We start from the raw sequence: 19,468 nt of genomic DNA on the forward strand, positions 1-19,468 counted from the left end.
TGAATTTTGATCACGTGACCATGGGGATGCCATAACAGTTCTAAGTGAAAAACCATCATAAATCACTTTTTTTCCTGGTGCCGTTGTAACTTTTAGTAGTCACTAAATTAACGGTTGTAAGTTGAGGATCACCTGTAGCCATTGATCAAGTGGCCATTTCCATCCTCTCCATGGTTGTTATGGAACTCCAAGAAATTTTGCTGATGAGTACAAACACGGATGGATCTGATCTTTTTAATTAACCCTCTTAAAAGACCTGTGTCCAAACGGCCTACAGAAGAATACCTATTTTTTGGAGTATAAGACGCACCCTTTTCCCTCAAAAAAGAGGCTGAAAATTTGGGTGTGTCTTATACACTGAATACAGGAATTTCTTTTGCCTCCCGAAACCCCACCCCCTTCACCAAAATGGCTGTGCATAGCCTTTAAGGGGCTTATAGAGTGCTCCTAGGGGCTGGGGAAGGCAGAAAAGGGAATTGACAGTGTTGAGTTTACTTCAGGCTAAAACGTAGGAGCAACTACGCAAAATATACTATAAAATATACTATATTTTCTGGAGTATAAGATGCACCTTTTTCCCTCAAAAAGATGGTGAAAATCTGGGTGCATCTTATACAATGAATACAGCATTTTTGGCCTCCTGAAACCCTGCCCCCTTTGCAAAAATGGCTGTGCATAGCCTTTAGGAAACTTGTAGAGTGTTCCTGGGGGCTGGGGAGGGCAAAAATGATAAAAAATGGGCCTTTTTAATCAATTTTGCCCCCCCCCCCCAGCCCCCAGGAGCACTCTACAAGCCTCCTAAAGGCAATTCATGCCCTTTTTTTTTTGGAAAAGGCGTTTTTGGGAGGTCTGCAGAGTGCAAACACTTTTTAAAAAAATTTGCCTCTTCAAAATCTTGTGCGTCTTATACTCCGGTGCGTCTTATACTCTGAAAAATACTGTAGTTTTCTTTAATGAATATTTTTATTTCCATTTTCATTTTCATAACACACACTCACATGTATACTATACATAGCCCGTATCATATGGTATTAAATAATAATTACATCAGTTCCTCTTGTTAACAATGCCCAGAAAAATAGAAACCCATTATAGCTCTTCTGCTCTCCATACACCTCTTTCTTCTACCACCCTCCAACTTTCTATCTTCCCTCCATCATCCTTTTCTACTCTACTTCCCCTCCCTTTCTACTACTCCTCTCTCTACAATCCACTCCTCCTTACCCTTCTCATCTTCCCCCCTTACCCTCTCTCCTATCCTTCTCTTCCCATCTTTCTTCTCCCTTCTATTTCCCACTCCTCCTCTCTGCTACATGTCAATATGCTTAACATATCCTAGTTTTAAAAAAAAATAGTAGTAATGATAGCAATGAAAATATAAGAAAAAAAAACAGTATACATGTGGGGTCAAATTACATTAAAATCTAACACCTCATCAAACCTAATATATATCCCTCCCCCCACCCTTCCCCCCAACCCCCCCAACCTACACCCCCTCCCGGCTTCCCAGAACCCGTACACGGTATAGATTTTTAACAAACACAGTCTAAAATATATTGGAAAAAATAATAAGAAATTAATAACATCTTTACATTGAACTTAGCTCCTCCTCGCTAAGCTAACTTTAAACAATTTAAATCATTCCTGATCTTAAGCATAGGCTATCTGGAATTTCTTAGTCCCGTATTTATTTTGTATATAATCGATCCATTTTTTCCAGTCTCGTTTATATCTCTCATTTGAGTGGTCCTTAAGATATGCAGATATTTTAGCCATCTCGGCTAAATTTGTGACTTTCGATGTCCATTCTTGAATTGTAGGCAAGTCTTCCTTCTTCCAGTATTGCGCCACCAACAGTCTTGCTGCCGTTATTAAGTGCAGAAATACTGTAGTTTTCAAGTTCCTCTTGAAGGCTGGGTGGCTGTGTTGCTTTTTTTAAAAAAAAGCTTTAAGGTTGGGTTTTAAAATGAGGCTACTACATCAATTTGGGCTGCCTGCTCCCTGAAATAAAATTGATTCGAAGCTAAGAACTGCATAAATAACGAACTTCAATGCCACCATTATTTTCATTTGCAGCCTCCGATAGGTTTTTCCTTCTTCAGGAGCTATTTATGACCCAAAACGAAAAAAACATGGACCGCGTTGTTCCTTCTTTAACCGTGATTCCTCCTGCTCTTCTTCAGTCTTGCTAATACGAGATCCTGCTCTGGTTTTTAGGATCCTGAAAGGCTCCTTAGGTGGGAACGCCAAAACCGTGATGATCGCCTGCGTCAGCCCTTCCTCCTCCGACTTTGATGAGAGCCTGACTACTCTGAATTATGCCCGGTGGGCTCAGAATATCAAAAATTGGGCTGTGGTGAATTGCAGCAAGGAGGTGGAACCCGTAGAAGCCCTGCAGCTGCGTCTCAAGAAGCTTCAGAGGGCCGTGGAACAGAGACACAGGTCCGAGACTCGCATCATCCACCGATCGGAGGTGGTGCCCATCAAGGGACACTTGGAGGAAAGCGTGGCTCGCTTACGAGCAGAGTGCAACCACTACCGGACTTGCACAGACGCCGCCTATCAGCTCTTGATGGAACTGCAAGGGGAGGGCAATTTGACAGAGGAACAGGGGCTCCAGGTGAAAGGCTGGCTCTGTGCGGTGGAAAATGGGGCAGGTGAGCCGAGCTTGACCTCCGGCATAGACAGCGGGATTGGGAGCACTTCGGCTGAGGAGCCGCACTCTAAAACCTCCAGTTCCAAGCTGGTCAAGATTCAGGTACTGTGGTGGAACCCCCAAATGAAGAGCAGGATGGGGGGCATTTGTGGGAGGAAAGAGGCAGTGGAGTTGGTTGAAGGGAGGAAACATCTGGGGTCAAACTATATCAGAGGTGGTATTCAGAAGGTTCTGACCAGTTCTGCAGAACTGGTGGCTGAAGTTTTGAGTAGTTTGGAGAACCGGCAAATACCACCTCTGGCTGGCCCCGCCCCCATCTATTCTCTGCCTCCCGAGTCCCAGCTGGTTGGGAGGAAATGGGGATTTTGTAGTAACCTTCCCCTGGAGTGGGGAGGGAATGGAGATTTTACAGTATCCTTCCCCTGCCATGCCCAGCAAGCCACGCCCACAGAACCGATAGTAAAAAAATTTGAATCCCACCACTGGTGTATTCTATATATCTCTATATCTTTAAAAACCAGACACAATTGGTTGGTTGCTGCTTATCTTTCAGATACTCTGGTTTATATTTATTTATTTTATATATCTGTCTATATCTACCTATATATTTATCTATGTCTACTGTATATTTATATCCGCCTGCCCTCCCATCCATCCATCCATCCATCCATCCATCCATCCATCCATCCATATCTATCTATCTATCTATCTATCTATCATCTATCTATCTATCTATCTATCTATCTATCTATCTATCTATCTATCATCTATCTATCTATCTCATGTATGTATGTATGTATGTATGTATCTATTTATCTATCTATCTATCTATCTATCTATCAATCTATCTATCTATCATCTATCTATCTATCTATCTATCTATCTATCTATCTATCTATCTATCTATCATCTATCTATCATCTATCTATGTATCTATCTATGTATCTATGTATCTATCTATCATCTATCTATCTATCTATCTATCTATCTATCTATCTATCTATCTATCTATCTATCTATCTATCTATCTATCTAATATATCTTCCATCTACCCACCTATTTACCTACCTAACTACCTGAGTGTCTTAAAGATAAGCAGCCAGCAACCAACCAATTGTGGCTGGTTTTGAAAGAGCTGCCAGAGACTATTATGCTTGTGAAGTCTTTAGAAGGGACATGATAGGTGATTTTGCATGTGTGTGTTGTTGTTGTTTGCTCTTGGGGACCATTCAAGGTGGAGATATAATTAAATAGCCTTCCGTGGGTTACAAGACATGGAGATGTTTCTGCCAATAGCATCTCTGGGTGGATACTGAGAGTCGGTTATAAAGATGCTCTGCTCCTTCTTTCGTCTGGCTGGGGAGCTGACCCAAGAACCTTCTGAAGATCCCAAGAAGAAGATCCCACCGTTCCCTCCTTTTTCTCTTCTTTCCTTCAGGAGGGGCATCAACGAGGAGCTGAGATGGTGAGACAGGAGGAGATGGTGAGGCTGGAGGAGCAAGTAGAACACTTAGAGAGAGAGAACCAGGATTTCTTGACAGCCCTTGAGGATGCTATGGAGCAGTACAAAGCACAGGTATCTCCTTGTTAGGTTGGAAAGCTTCTCATCCCTGCCATTCATCTTTGCAGCCAGATTCTCTTTCTCCACTTTGGTCTCCTTTAGAACTCATCTTTTAGCTGAATTTGGGAAAAGGAAGTCACTCATCTTTGGAGTTTGGGTCAACAGCTCCATTCTGTTCCAGGCCTTTCTTTGTGGTACTTGCCTGGCTTCATTTGAATCCCAAAGTTCATGTTATGGCCCACCAGCAGAGCTGGTGGCAGATTCAGACAGTGAGGAGGTTGGGGAGGAACCTGGGCCAGTCCTGGAGTCTGGGGAAGGCTCTAATGAGGGCTCTGTGTTGGAGGCAGAGAGGGGGGCCAGAGCTGTATGCCAGTTATCAGCTGCCTTCAGAGTCAAACGTGAGGCAGACAAACAGCTGGAGCCTGTTCCCAGACGAAGGGAACAGCTAAAGAACAGGGGTCGACTTGGGAGTAGGGCCAGATGATGAATGCCCTCCCCAGGAAATAAAAGAGGAACGAAAGGGGAGTGGAGTTTGCAGGAGACAATTAGTTTGCTGAATTGGTTCATGATTCTCTGAGACTCCTTGCCAAGTTTTGCAGATAATTGGCCTGGCAGCTCTCCAAGGCAGATAAGGTCTGTGACTGTAAATCCTCCCTTGAAAGACTTCGCTGGATGTGAATGAGCAGGATTCACAGTCAATTGATAAAAGGTTTTTTTTGTCAGAATCATGCTCTCGGGAAGCCTCGGTCAGAACACACCAGGAACAATAAAGAACTGGGGTGCCCGTGGCCCTGAAGAATCACATTTGATCTCACGTTATATTTTTTCAGGGTGCCAAATTGCGAGAACAGGAAGACATCATCTCTCAACTTCAGAAGCACCTAAAGATGGAGATGCCCCATTTGGGCATCCCTGAAATGCTAGGGAGTGTCTCCCTGGTGCAGCTTGACCAAAGGCCCCACACGGCTCCTGTGGACACATATCAGTCTCATCGCTGGCTCAAGCTTGCCTGTAATAACCACAGTAAGGTTTGTGAGTTGTTTCATTGTCCTATAAACAGGAGTTATGTTTTTCTTAGGATTGGAGACAACTTGGAGGCTGTGTCTCCCTTCCTACCCCACTACTATCATCCAGTTAAATAAACTCACTTTTAGAAGAGGTTGCCATACACGTCCAAATGAACATTTCTGCATGCACTTGTGAAATCTCTTGAAAGGATGCCAAACTCTTGTGATGCTTCAGGAATTTGGAAGCTACTGTGCACGATCACCTAATAATCTTGGGGGAGAGGAAAGGATGATAGCTCCTTCTTGAAAGTTTGTATTTATTGATTTGATTTCTGTAGCCATCCAACTTAACCAACTGACAACTCTAAAATCATAAAACAATTAATAGCAATAGCGCTTAGACTTCTATACTGCTTCACAGAGCTTTACAGGCCCCTCTAAGTGGTTTACAGAGTCAGCCTCTTGTCCCCAACAATCTGGGTCCTCATTTTACCCATCTCGGAAGGATGGAAGGATGAGTCAACCTTGAACCTGGTGAGATTTGAACAGCCAAATCGCAGGCAGTCGGCAGTCAGCTGAAGTAGCCTGCAGTACTGCACTCTAACCACTGCACCACCGTGGCTCATTAAATTAAAATTAAAGAAATTTTAAACATTAATAAAAAACATAATATAAATACAGCCACAAAACACCCACAAAATAAATAAGTATAAATGGCAGCCATTAACATAAGAACATCCACAAAATAAATAAGTACAAATGGCAACCATGATGATTAATCAACTAATAGTAAAGCCAATTGATAGGGTCCTTAGCGCATTCCAAGCCCCCGGCCTGGTTGCTCCACTGAAAATATGCATGTACATAATGCATTTTTCCTAACAATAGGGCAAGCAGTTTGAGCATCATTTTATTGGGTATTGCATGAATTAATGAAAAATAAAACAAAAATATAATGAGGAGGCACGTTGACCGTATTCCCATTATATGTTTAACTTAGCAATAGTTTTCTCAATTCACCCAATGTTGGGGGTTCATGTAACACACCGAACCCTAACCTATGTAATTACATGACCTGATCTTGTGCAACTTACTGATCAAAAATGAGATTGACTAGTGGTATAATCAGTTATTTTCCTCCCCTGGAAGTTGTTATTGTTGTTAGCTGCGAAGTCATGTCCAACCCATCACGACCCCATGGACAATGTTCTTCCAGGCCCTCCTGTCCTCTACCATCCTCTGGAGTCCATTTAAGCTCACGCCTAATGCTTCAGTGACTCCATCCAGCCACCTCTTTCTCTGCCATCCCTTTCTTCTTTTGCCCTCCATCTTTCCCAGTATGAGGCTTTTCTACAGGGAGTCCTTCCTTCTCATTAGGTGGCCAAAGTATTTGAGTTTCCTCTTCAGGATCTGGCCTTCTAAAGAGCAGTCAGGGCTGATCTCCTCTAGGACTGACTGGTTGGATGGCCTTGCAGTCCAAGAGACTCGCAGGAGTCTTCTCCAGCACCAGAGTTCAAAGGCCTCCATTCTTTGGTGCTCAGCCTTCCTTATGGTCCAACTTTCACAGCCATCCATTGCAACTGGGAAAACCCCTGGAAATAGATAAAGAGAAGCAAAGAAAAGATAATTAAAATTCAGTCTAAGTAGCTATAAGTAACCGCAAACCTTCTTGTGGGGAAATAGTTTAGAGCTGTAAGCAAATTCTTAGACTCATTATGCAGCCTTTTCTTCATTGCACATTTTCCTTTAAATAGCTTCACAGTGTCACAGCTCACAATGGAGAAGACTCATTGGTTCGAAGTCAGAGTCTCTCTGGAGACAATATGTACAGTCTGGGGACAAAGGAAATGCCACAAATGAAAACACTGGACAACATTTTTGATTCATCTTTGGAAGATGAGAATAGATGTTGGTCCCTTCAGCAACACAGGTGAGTCATGAGTGATATGTTAAATCTTCCTGTAGATTGTTTGGGTCTGGTGGTGTCCACAATGTTTCAAATATGGCTTTAAAAAAAAAAAAGGAAACATCTGCATTGAATTCAAAATGGTCGCTTCAAGTTTGAAACATTGATTCCATTGAAATCCTCTACTTGATTCTAGATACTAATTCATTTTTCTGAATTATTTTTTTTAAAGGAGAAAACTTTCTGCAAGCATCTGTTTCATCCCCATCTTCAGCCTGATCAACCAGTCTGATCTGATTGGACTTTCAATAAAATTGCCTTCTTATTGAAAGTCCAAATCAAAGTATAAATTGCATCTACAAAGGATGATGCTTGTGTCTCTTGGATTAAGAGACCTTGATTTTTTTGTTGTTGTTGTAAGTTGTGAAGTCGTGTCTGACCCATTGAGACCCCATGGACAATGTTCTTCCAGGCCTACCTGTCCTCTCCCATCCTCTGGAGTCCATTTAAGCTCATGCCTACTGCTTTGGTGACTTCATCCAGCCACCTCATTCTCTGTCGTCCCCTTCTTCTTTTGCCCTCAATCGTTCCCAGCATTAGGCTCTTCTCCAGTGAGTCCCTCCTTCTCATTGGGTGGCCAAAGTATTTGAGTTTCATCTCAGGATCTGGCCTTCTGAAGAGCAGTCAGGGTTGATCTCCTTTAGGACTGACCAGTTTGATCGCCTTGCAGTCCAAGGGACTCACAGGAGTCTTCTCTGGCACCATAGTTCAAAGGCTTCAATTCTTCGACGCTCAGCTTTTCTTATGGTCCAACCTTCACAGCCATCCATTGCAACTAGATTTTTTTTGCCTTAGCACCACATATAATCCAGACACAGAAATTTACTACGGTCTATTATCTCTCATATTTGTTGTAGAACACCTTCAGTTATCGCATGGAAATATGCAAGTATAAGTTGACTTAATTTAGGCAATTCTCAAAGGATTTGCAATTGTGTTCCTTGTCTCCTCTGCCTTATTGATTGTTGTTTTCATTCAACCCAACAACTGGGTGTTCTTGTAGGAACAGAACCCACAGCTGCAGCAAAGAGGAGGCTTCAACCAAGAAGAATAAAAAATACAACTCAAAATCCCCAGAGGGAGTACAAGAGAATTCTTTGGAACTATCTAAAGGTACGGCATACTTTCAGCCAAGCCAAGAATACCCAGGAACGTTTATTCTGATTATTCCCAATACTTGGAATAAACATGTTATTTCAGACACTCCTCTCCTTCTCCAAGTCCTGAATCCTCACTCAAGAGAAACGTGGAGAAAATGGTAAGAGTTGGAAAAAGTAAGAAGGCGGGCGTGGGCAGGGCCCACCAAAGATTTTGTCACTGGTTCAGAGAACCGATGCCAATCGTCCCTGCCAGTTTGGCCGAACTGGGAGGATTTCACCCCTGGTTCCATCCCTTATTGTGATAAATTTGTACCAAACCGTTCTCGTTTACATTTTCTTTCCCAGATGGTAGGCAACAAGAGCTGAGCAGTCCAGCAGGGAGCTTTCCAGGCAAGGATTCAGAATGGCAGCTGCTCCAGGCCCACCAGAAGATCCGTGAGCTGGCCATCAACATCCGTATGAAAGAAGACCTGATAGGAGAGCTCATTAAAACAGGTACAGAGCTGTTGAGCTGTTGTTGAACTCAACTCATGCTTGATCCTTTTCCTTCTGTTCTTCAAGGCCATTCTTCATGGCCTCTACAACAATCCTACCTCCCCATGTCATCTGTTTCTCTTCTTCCTGCTTGTGGAAAAGGCTAGCCGAACTTTCTCTTGGAATATCAGACTTTGCCTTTTTCTTCTTTGTTTGCTGTATCTTTTGGCATCATTCTTCCCCTTCTTTCTAATTCATTTGATATCCAACTTTTCTGTTCAGGAGGTAGCTCTGTGGGCTGATCTTCTCCCATGTCACTGTTCTGACCTAGGTTTCCCAAGAGCATGAAGCAGACTCCTCATCCCGATAAAACCCCTTATTTAGTTTAAAGTGAATTCCTCTCCAGCAAAGTCCCGGCAAACAGTCTTCCATGAGATTTCACAACTACAGATCTTTATCAGGCTTGGAGAGTGGTGAGGTCGATATCTTCCAAACACCACGCTGTAGCAGCAATTACCTGGCAAGAAGTCAGGAACAGATCTTCACCTTAATGAATTGAACTAATTGCCTCCTGCAAACTCCACTCCCCTTACGCTCCTCTTATTCCCTATAGGTGGAGCCATTTACCGTCCACCTGTAGCTTTACTCCCTAATCAACCCTTGTTCCTTAGCTGTTCTCTTCCCCTGGCAGCTCTGCACATGCACACATGGAACAGGCTCCAGCTGTTCTTCTGCCTCACTGATTTCAGATTCCAAAGGCAGCTGATAACTGTCAGATGTCCCTGGCCTCATCTCTGCCTCCGACGCAGAGCTCTCATCAGAGCCTTCCCCAGACTCCAGGACTGGCCCATGTTCCTCCTCAACCTCCCCATTGTCTGAGTCAGCCAGCAGCTCTTCTGGCGGGCCACAAGAGTCACATACGTCTATTTGTTTCAGGCAAGCATGCTCAAGCCATGAACAAACAGTACCAGCAGAAAATCCAACACTTGGAGCAGGAAGCCGAGCAGGTGCGGTTGGAACTGAATGATGGACAGAGGGAGTTGCGAGAGCTGGAAGGCAAAGAATCTCGTGACCCTGCTGAAAAGTGGAAACTCCAGGAATATCGCAGCAGAGTGGAAGCCGCGCAGAGCAAGGCAAAGGTAGCCTAGAAAATAAGGAGATTATCATAGGTTCTGAAGCCAAAATGGTTTAGATTGTTTAGCAAAGACCGACCTCCACTGTAAATGGAGTGTTATGGCATAGAGTAATCTGTGTAACAAGAGATGTGGCGGCTCAGTGGCTAACACACTGAGCTTGTCGATCAGAAAGGTCGGCAGTTCGGCAGTTTGAATCTCTAGCGCCGCATAACAGAGTGAGCTCCCATTACATGTCCCAGCTTCTGCCAAACTAGCAGTTTGAAAGCACGTAAAAATGCAAGTAGAAAAATAGGAACCACCTTTGGTGGGAAGGTAACAGTGTTCCGTGTGCCTTTGGCATTTAGTCATGCCGGCCACATGACCACAGAGACATCTTCAGACAGCGTTGGCTCTTCGGCTTTGAAACAGATATGAACACCACCCCATAGAGTCAGGAACGACTAGCACATATGTGCAAGGGGAACATTTACATTTACCTTTAATTTGTGTGATGCCATTTATACTATTTATAAATACAAAATTGTTTAAATTATTCTAGTTTAGGCACCCAGCTGTTGTGGCTTGTAAATCATATGTGCCAGTGCAAATCTGACTTGTTCTTTTGGCCATTTTCAAATTAAAATGTCACATGCATATTCTAGATTATGCATTTCCCTGCCTGATGCTGGAAACATCTGGCAACTCAGACTTAGAAGGAAGAGCGGACGAGTACAGGCGATCTTTGACTTACGACCACAATCGAACCTAACATTTATGTTGCTAAGCGAAACATTGGTTCAGCGAGCTTTGTCCCACTTTACAAACTTTCTTGCCGCTGTCGTTAAATGAATCATTGCAGTTGTTAAATCAAGGGAATGGCGGTTGAGTGAATCCGTCTCCCCCGTTGACTTTGTTTGCCAGAAGGTCACAAAAGCGAATCGCATGACCCCGGGACACGGCAACCGTCATATAAGTGAGTCCGTTGCCAACTTTGATCAAGTGACCGCAGGGATGCTGCAGCGGTGACGCGACAAACGATCCCGAGTCACTTTTTTCAGTAACTTTGAGTGGTCACTAAACAGACTGTTGTAAGTTGAGGACTGCCTGTAATGAGGACATGGTTCCCTCGTTCCTATTCATTGTCGGAGCTGCATGTCTGGTCCAGTGGTGGGTTCAGCATCCCGTCGCAACTGGTACACTGCGACGGGGCCGGGTGTCTACCAGGTGCACGCATGCGCACCCACCCCCTGCAAGGCTCCAGCTGCTCAGCGGAGCATCACGCAGGCGCCATATGCTGCAGGCACGCGAGCAAGTGGCCCAGTTGGATCCAATATAGCTAAGGAATGCAGGCGGGTGGGTGGGCCCTCTGAAGTACCGTACTGGAACGATGCCTGTTGCTCCCGGAACTCACCACTGGTACGGTCCCACCATCTGCTACTTTTCCTGCATCATCTCTCTTGCTTGGGACAGATTTTGCAGGAGAAGAAGCGGGCGACGGAGAGGCTGGCCTCCTTCTCTGCTCAAAACGAGAAGCGCCTGCTGGGGCTGGAGAGGAACGTGCAGCTGATGCGGCAACAGCAAGGCCAGCTCCAGAAGCGTTTGCGGGAAGAAGTGGAGCAGAAGCGACGTCTGGAAACCGAGATGCAGAAGGGGCAGCATCGGGTCAAGGTAGAAATGGCTGGGCTCCAGCAGCACCCAAGCGAGAGAAGAGGGCGATAGGCAGTGCTTGTCTACCGTGTTTGAATTGTATTTCTTTTATTAGCAATAGGACTCAAGACAGTTCTGACCCAGGCTTCCCCAGCGGCACAAAGCCGAGTCCTTGGCCCAATAAACCCCTTTTATTTAATTTACAGTGGAATTCCTCTCCAGCAAAGTCCTGGCCGACAGTTTCTCAAGATAGTTTACCAATCACCGACCTTTATCAGGCTTGGAGAGTGGTCAGACATCGCAGTACTTGGCAAGAATGCAGGAATGAACTAATTGTCTCCTGCAAACTCCACTCCCCTTTCGCTCCTCTTTTATTTCCTATGGGAGGGGCCATTCATCATCCACCTGTGGCCTTACTCCCAAGGCAACCCTTGTTCCTTAGCTGTTCCCTTCATCTGGCAACTCTGCACATGTGCACACTGGGAACAGGCTCCAGCTGTTCATCTGCCTCACTGATCTATGACTCCAAAGGCAGCTGATAACTGTCGGATGGCCCTGGTCCCATCTCCGCCTCTGACACAGAGCCCTCATCAGAGCCTTCCCCAGACTCCAGGACTGGCCCATGTTCCTCCCCAACCTCCTCACTGTCTGAGTCTGCTGCTTTCCCCATCGATGGAGGCTGCACATATAGGATTCTCACTTTGAAATGCTGATCAATTTTCAGTAGTCATGGTTGGCGTTTGACCTGAGGAATTATTTAAAATAGTTCAGAAGCTGTATCCCTACTGTCACCCATGCCTTTGTCACTTCCCATCTTGATTATTGTAACATGCTCTACATGGGGCTGCCCTTGAAGAGCATCTGGAAGCTCCAGTTGGTGCAAAATGCAGCGGCATGGAGGGTTTTGTGCAGACCCCAGTGTGCACAAGTATCCCCTCTCCTGTGGGAGCTGCATTGGTTGCCGATTTGTTTCCAGGTGCAATTCAAGGTGCTGGTTGTCACCTTTAAAGTCCTTAAATGGCTTGGGACCAGGTTATCTGAGGGACCGTCTCTTGCCCGTCACATCAGAGCGGGAGGGAGAGAATGTTGTGGGTCCCATCCCCGAGGGAGATACACCTGGTGGGATCCAGAAGAAGGGCCTTCTCCATGGTGGCTCCCTCTCTCGGGAACCTCATTCCCCCGGTGATTAGAATGGTCCCCACTCTGAAAGACTTCCAGAAGGCGCTGAAGACCTGGCCCTGGTGGGCCTGAGGAACCCAGACTGGGATGTGGCCCATTAAATGGGCGAATAGGCGGCAATATAAATTCAATAGATAGATATATAAAATAAATATATGCTATCTAGAAGATCCAGGTGGTTCTCCCTTGCTTTAAATAGATTCACAAACAGTAGCTAAATGGTGCGTTTCCTTCCTTCCATCATTAGGAGTTGGAATTGAAGCACGAGCAGCATCAGAAGATTCTGAGGATCAAAACGGAGGAGGTGGCTGCCTACCAGCGGAAGCACAGGAGTGGCAGCAATGACTCTATGATCAGTCTTGAACAGCAGCAGGTAAAGGCGGATGCCCAGGAGCTTCTTGGCAGGAAACTGGGCCACAAGTAGAGCCAAGGACAAAATGAACATCACAACACAAGTGGGACAATCGTGTTATTTGCACAGCGATATTGAGCATATGCACACATCCTCATCCTCATCTGGACTTAGTTGTGACTTTGATCTTGAATTCTTCCAATTCTCCCCAATGTTTCTCCCCAAAGGGATGGTTTGATTAATTTACATGATGCCATCAAGTCATCCTCAACTCCTGAAGACCTTGTAGATAGATCTTCTCCATTACCAAAGAGACACTCCCTTTAAAATGGTGGCTTGTACTTATTTCGGTTCACCGACAAATGCGCGCACGACAAATGCGCGCCAACAAAACCGTGGTGAGAAAACCGTGATGTCGAAATCGTGCCCACAGCAGCGCGCCGATAAAAGCGCGCCTTCAACAAACAACACGAAAACAATGTAATAACCCTAACCCTAAACCTAACCCTGAACCTAACCCTAACCCTAATTCTTACCTTAACCCTAATCGTGCTTTTGTGGGCGCGGTTTTGTCGGCGCGCTGTTGTGGGTGCAATTTTGACGTCGCGGTTTTCTCACTGCGGTTTTGTCGGCGAGCTTTTGTCAGGTCACGCTTATTTCTTCCCTAAGTGACTGCCACCATTGAAAGCAAAAGGGATGCTGTATTTAAGACAGTGTTGGCAAACCTTTTCAGCACTGAGTGCCAAAAGGGGAGCACATGCACACACGGGGGGAGGAAATGCCAGAAACTGGAAGAGCAGTTCCCAGGTGCGCATGGGCACACCGGGAAGCTGCTCTTCCGGTTTCCGGCGCTCCTGTGTGTGCAAAGACCAGCTGGCTGGTGCCCTTGTGTTTACTGGAACTCAAAAGAGCAACGGGCGACAGCTGGCGTGCCCAGAGAGATGGCTCTGCATGCCACTTTCGACACGCGTGCCAGAGGTTCGCCCTCAGGGATTTAAGGGATGGTTTTTCAGATTTGACATTTTTTGTAAAATTTCCTTTAATGAATTTTGAATTTGATTTCAAATTTAATGGATAAATAAATAAATAACAGTATCACGAAGTTATTCTGCTTTCTGAAGTTAATTGTAAGTCGTGAGCCATGAACCCCACAGGGAGACGATTGGAGGTTCTTCTTGCAATGGGGGGGGGGATTTCTGGAGTAGGAATTCTGTTTGGCAGTTGACAGTAAAAAAACTTACACATTGTTTAGCATGTCTGGTGACTGGGGCAACTTGGTTTCTTTTTTTCTCCTGCTTGTCTTATCAGAAAATTGAAGAGCAGAAGAAGTGGTTGGATGTAGAGATGGAAAAAATCCTCAAGCAGAGGCGTGCCCTGGGTGAGCTAGAAGATGAATTGACCAAGAGAGAAGCCATCGTCGCCAAGAAAGAAGCTCTCCTTCAGGAGAAAAATGACCTGGAAAACAAGAGACTCCGGTCTAGCCAGGTGGGCGAAATTGTCCCGTTGCTTTTGAGTTACATTATAGCGATCAACCTTGGTTAAGAAAGTAGATTAAACGAAAGACGGCCACACGGATAACTTGTGTAAGAGATGCTGAGCGAATGAAGAACGAAGAGCCGCGATGGCGCAGTGGTTAGAGTGCAGTACTGCAGGCTACTTCTGCTGACTGCTGGCTGCCTGCAATTTGAATCTCACCTGGCTCAAGGTTGACTCAGCCTTCCATCCTTCCGAGGTGGGTAAAATGAGGACCCAGATTGTTGGGGGCAAGAGGCTGACTCTGTAAACCGCTTAACGAGGGCTGTGAAAGCACTGTGAAGCAGTATATAAGTCTAAGTGCTATTGCTATATATACAACATATATAGATTCCTAACTCCTCTGCTACGGTGATTTAGCTTTAAGCTTTGTTAAATGTAGGGTGACTCGCTCTGAATCAGTACGTTTTAAGGTTAGGCAATTCTAATGATGCCACAGTGCAATAGTTTGGATTTGACTTCAGAAAGAAGTTTCGGAACATTGAAAGGTGTAAGTACAACATCTCTCTGCAGCTCTTTGAAGCAGGTGTATCTTCCTGGGATCTGTTGACATTCTCTAATTCTGCTTTCCTGGCCTGTTTTCAGTAAACATTTACTTACCAGGAGTTATTGAAGTCTGGCAAATTTGCAGACTCCAGTTCTGACTGTTGGGCACTAAATGTTCCTTAAGATCTTTTTCTTCTCTCTCTGCCTCAGGCTCTGAATGATGACATTCTTCGTGTCTCCAGCCGTCTGGAGTACTTGGAGAAAGAGCTAACCCAGAGGAGTGGGCAGCTTGGTCACAGCAGCGCACAGGACCAGCAGCTCATAAGGCAAGAAATTAATAATTTGCGGCAGGAGAAGGACCAGTTGCTCAAGCAGAGGTTGGAGATCGATGAGAAATTACGTCAGGGCACCTTGCTGTCACCTGAGGTAAGCAGATCTGGTTGCTCTGTTTTGAAAATACATAACAACCCCATTGCACACACACGCAAAAAAACCCAGATGCAAAATCCATATTTGGTTGAAGCATCATGAAAGTTAGTAAATGCTGTGCCACTCCATACAGATAATTCTGTATGGAGGTTTCCCTTTGTTTTATCCTCACAACAGCAATTCCATGAAAAAGATTGGGTTGAGATTACCAAGTACACTTAAATTGCAATCATTAGGATGATCAGGTATCTTGGAGTTTGTACTGAACCATGAATATCATTCATTTGGGGACTTGGTGGATACTTTGGAAGAGGAGTCTCCAAACTTGGCAATGGTAAGACTTGTGGGCTTCAACTTCCAGAATTCCTCAGCCATCCATGCTGGCAAGAGAATTCTGGAAGTTGAAATCCCCCAATCTTACAGTTGCCAAGTTTGGAAATCCTTACTAGAACATGATCTCCCTTTGTTCTATCAGTGGCCATAACAGTAACTGTATTATAGGAAGGAAGGGAAGGAGGGAGGGAGGGTGGAAGGAAGGCATAGATAGATAGATAGATAGATAGATAGATAGATAGATAGATAGATAGATAGATAGATAGACAGACAGACAGACAGACAGACAGACAGACAGATAAGAGATATATCATAGCTGATGAATAGGTGAGATAGATGATAGATGAACGGATAAATGGATGGCTGGGTGGGTGGGTGGGTGGATAGGTGGGTGTATAAAATGAGGATTGGAATGCTAGTCAATTGACTGAAGTATCAATTTACCACTCTTGAGGATCAAATAATTTCGGGGGGGGGGGAATGTTGGTCTGTTTTTAGGAGGAGCGGATTCTTTTCCAGTTGGACGAAGCCATTGAAGCTCTGGATGCTGCCATAGAATATAAGAACGAGTCCATTACTTGCAGACAGCGAGTTCTGAGATCCTCAGCCAGCCTTCTTTCCCAATGTGAGATGAACCTTATGGCAAAGCTCAGCTACCTCTCTTCCTCCGAGACCCGGGCACTGCTTTGCAAATACTTTGATAAGGTAGGCATCCAATAATGTGTGGCTCAGAAGTACGTCAGAGATACTGTAGACTTCTCTCTTTGCATGTCACTTTACCTTGTTGAGAAATTAATTGGCTTTGTGGAACGTTTAGCTAATTAAATCATTGTGTATCTGTGCCAGAGTTCCAAGAGATCCCTTATGCCCTAATTAAATCATGAGCCTCAAGCCAAGCTTCAAAAGAAATCCAGTTATTTATTAGGAGCATGTCGGCACATACCCAAGTGAAACCAGCTCTGACCCCATGTAATTTACAGCCCAATTATGACCCTTTCCCCCCTCCCCCTGGATGTGTCATAAATCACATTCTCCAACCGGAGCACTCCAGGGCTGTAGAGATCACTTCCCCTCCGACTGCTGTGGGTAACCTGGGAGACAGCCTTGAGAAAGATATGCCTGGAATGTGCTTCTGTTTATGGCTGCCATGCTGCTTCATCAGTTTCCCATCCCTCTTGCCTATGGCAACTCAAGAGCAGTCCAGGGATGCTTTGCAAATTGACAACCTGTTCAGTTCTGCGTTAACTGTTGTAGAGTTTGGCTTCGTGAAACTGCCTGTTGCCTTTGTCATAACCGCTGTGAGTTGAAATCTTCCAAACATCCATGTAATGATCAGGTGGTGACCTTGCGAGAAGACCAGCACAAACAGAGTGTGGCATTTTCCGAACTGGAAATGCAGCTGGAAGAGCAGCTACAGCTGGTGTTTTGGTTGGAGGTGGCCCTGGAACGTCAGCGCTTGGAGATGGACCGTCAGCTGACCTTGCAACAGAAGGAACACGAGCAGGACGTTCAGCTCCTGCTCCAGCAGAGTCGGGGTAATAATAGGATTGAGGAGCGATCCTGGTCTGTTAAATCCGTATTTGATCACTGGTGGCACTGCCTCTCCTAAAAACACACTATATAATAAAAATAGTTCTAGTTGGAGCTGTAAGGAAGATGGAGACATCTGTGGTGGCCATGCCCTAATTAACCATTCTGCTTTGGAGACTTGTTGAATTGGGAAAAATTGCCTCCTTCTCATCTGAAATGAACCCTGCCAATGGTTTATCATCCGTATTTCTTAAGGCATATAAACTGATGCCACATAAGAAACCGATTCCATTCTTGTCTCCTGCCGATTTGGAAACCTGAAAGGCCTCTTCCATTGAATCTGTAGAATCGTATTTAGCTGAAAAACCGACACAACAGCAGAGATCTTTGAATAACCTCACAATGAATGGTAAAATTAAGCCTCTAATCAAAATTGGACTTTAGGGGAATATATGGACCCAACCATCTCAGATAGCAGTGAGGGAAAGCTTGTCATTTCTCTCTTCTGGAGTGATTTTTTCCAATTTTCCAAATAAATCTTTAGCTCTGGTTTTCTTGTGCTCCCCCATTTAAGTACCCCCAATCTTGCTGAGCACTTTTAAAAGATCAGTCAGGTCAACTAAAGTGCTACTCTCTACTGTGACGTAAGAATAAGCTCATTATTTTTTAGCTGTTCTTACATTCTATTGCATATAGAAATGTATGTTTATCCTTAAGATAAAACGTATTCATATGCACACACTTGAAGTTTCCTTTTGTGTTCCTTCGGGCTATTGCTTTTTAATTTTGTGATTTTTTAAAAAAGGGTTGTCTCTGTTACTGCGCAAGTAATTATCACCATGGTTTGTCTCCATCTCTTGTGTTTTTAACAAGATTTTATTTTCTTCATCATTTTGCAGAACATATCGAAGAAGGACAGGCAAACAGCAGGCTTCAGTATGAACAAAAGATCCAGACGCTGGAAAAGGAATTGGCTCATTACAAATGGCTAAACGAGGAATTAAGCCAAAGGTTAAAGCAGCCGGAGGGACACGGCGGAGGTAAGGCCAGGTTTCTGGCGTGGTAAATTTTGCCTTTGCTTTTCTGCTGGTTGGAGAGGACTGAGAAAATGGCCTTGAGGACAAGAGGAAATGCTCAGCTAAGAGAGGGCAGGAAGACAACCTGATAAAATGGAATGAATGAATGACTTAGGGGGAAAGAGAGGAAGAGATACTGCCTAGAAAACTACCAGACAAGATACAGGAATCTGCAGCTGTTTAATGGTCAGAGAAAGAAACTTCGGAAAGATCAAGGCATTAAGAGGAGATGGGAAATGTCCTTTCAGACTTGCAAGGTTCTGTTAGTGTAGACTTGAAGTAGAATTAGTTCATCTAGTCATGCTCCCAAATGGGAACTGGATGCATCTGGACTCAGGGTCCCTGAGGCATCTTGGCAAAGGAGCCATGGCACCAACTGTGCCTGGCAATGCTGTCCTAGAAGAACTAGGAGCTAAACACGCAGGTTGCACTGCATAGAGTTCCCAGCACTATGGGGGTATCAAGTCTGAGTACATGGATCCTGCTGGTCTTTGTCCTTATTAGTCTGGCTTGTTTGAGCATTGCTTGCCTAGTTGATATAATGCGCCATAAGTACCATATTTTTCGGACTATAAGATGCACTGGAGTATAAGACGCATCAAGATTTCGAAGAGGAAAACAAGAAGAAAATGCCCCCCCAGTCCCCAGGAGCACTCTGCAGGCTTCCCAAACCCTCTGTGCACCCCATTTTTGCTAAATCAGGCCTGTTTTTGGCCTCCCAACCCCCCCCCCAACATCCCCAGTCCCCAGGAACACTCTGCAGGCCTCTCAAACCCTCTACACGGCCCATTTTTGCGAAAAATTGGCTTGTTTTTACCTAAAATGGGACCCGTGGGGCAGGGTTTTGGGAGGCCAAAAATGGCCATATTCGGTGTATAAGACGCACCCCTCCTTTTAGAGGGGTAAAAAGTGCATTTTATACTCTGAAAAGTACAGTATATTGAAAATGGCTCTACTGCATGCAAAGCAGCTGACTTTGTGAAACCCAAACCACAGCTTTGAACATTACCTGCCGCTTGCCTAA

The 19,468-nt window shown here is 44.8% G+C and overlaps 1 protein-coding gene across 1 annotated transcript in view; it reads left to right on the forward strand.

Moving 5' to 3' along the window:
* LOC116519307 (kinesin-like protein KIF7) overlaps positions 1–19,468 on the forward strand; it is a 41,538-nt gene that overhangs the window by 20,663 nt on the left and 1,407 nt on the right. The window contains exons 2-15 of the mRNA XM_032233145.1: positions 2,087–2,758; positions 4,095–4,232; positions 5,048–5,245; positions 6,979–7,154; positions 8,194–8,303; positions 8,636–8,785; positions 9,701–9,903; positions 11,350–11,547; positions 12,953–13,078; positions 14,366–14,542; positions 15,287–15,502; positions 16,337–16,543; positions 17,175–17,373; positions 18,268–18,408. Of these exons, the coding sequence (XP_032089036.1) occupies positions 2,087–2,758; positions 4,095–4,232; positions 5,048–5,245; positions 6,979–7,154; positions 8,194–8,303; positions 8,636–8,785; positions 9,701–9,903; positions 11,350–11,547; positions 12,953–13,078; positions 14,366–14,542; positions 15,287–15,502; positions 16,337–16,543; positions 17,175–17,373; positions 18,268–18,408 (2,911 nt within the window). The remainder of the gene's footprint in view (positions 1–2,086; positions 2,759–4,094; positions 4,233–5,047; positions 5,246–6,978; positions 7,155–8,193; positions 8,304–8,635; positions 8,786–9,700; positions 9,904–11,349; positions 11,548–12,952; positions 13,079–14,365; positions 14,543–15,286; positions 15,503–16,336; positions 16,544–17,174; positions 17,374–18,267; positions 18,409–19,468) is intronic.

This window comes from Thamnophis elegans, chromosome 16 (assembly GCF_009769535.1).
Source record: "Thamnophis elegans isolate rThaEle1 chromosome 16, rThaEle1.pri, whole genome shotgun sequence".
Lineage (NCBI taxonomy): Eukaryota > Metazoa > Chordata > Lepidosauria > Squamata > Colubridae > Thamnophis > Thamnophis elegans.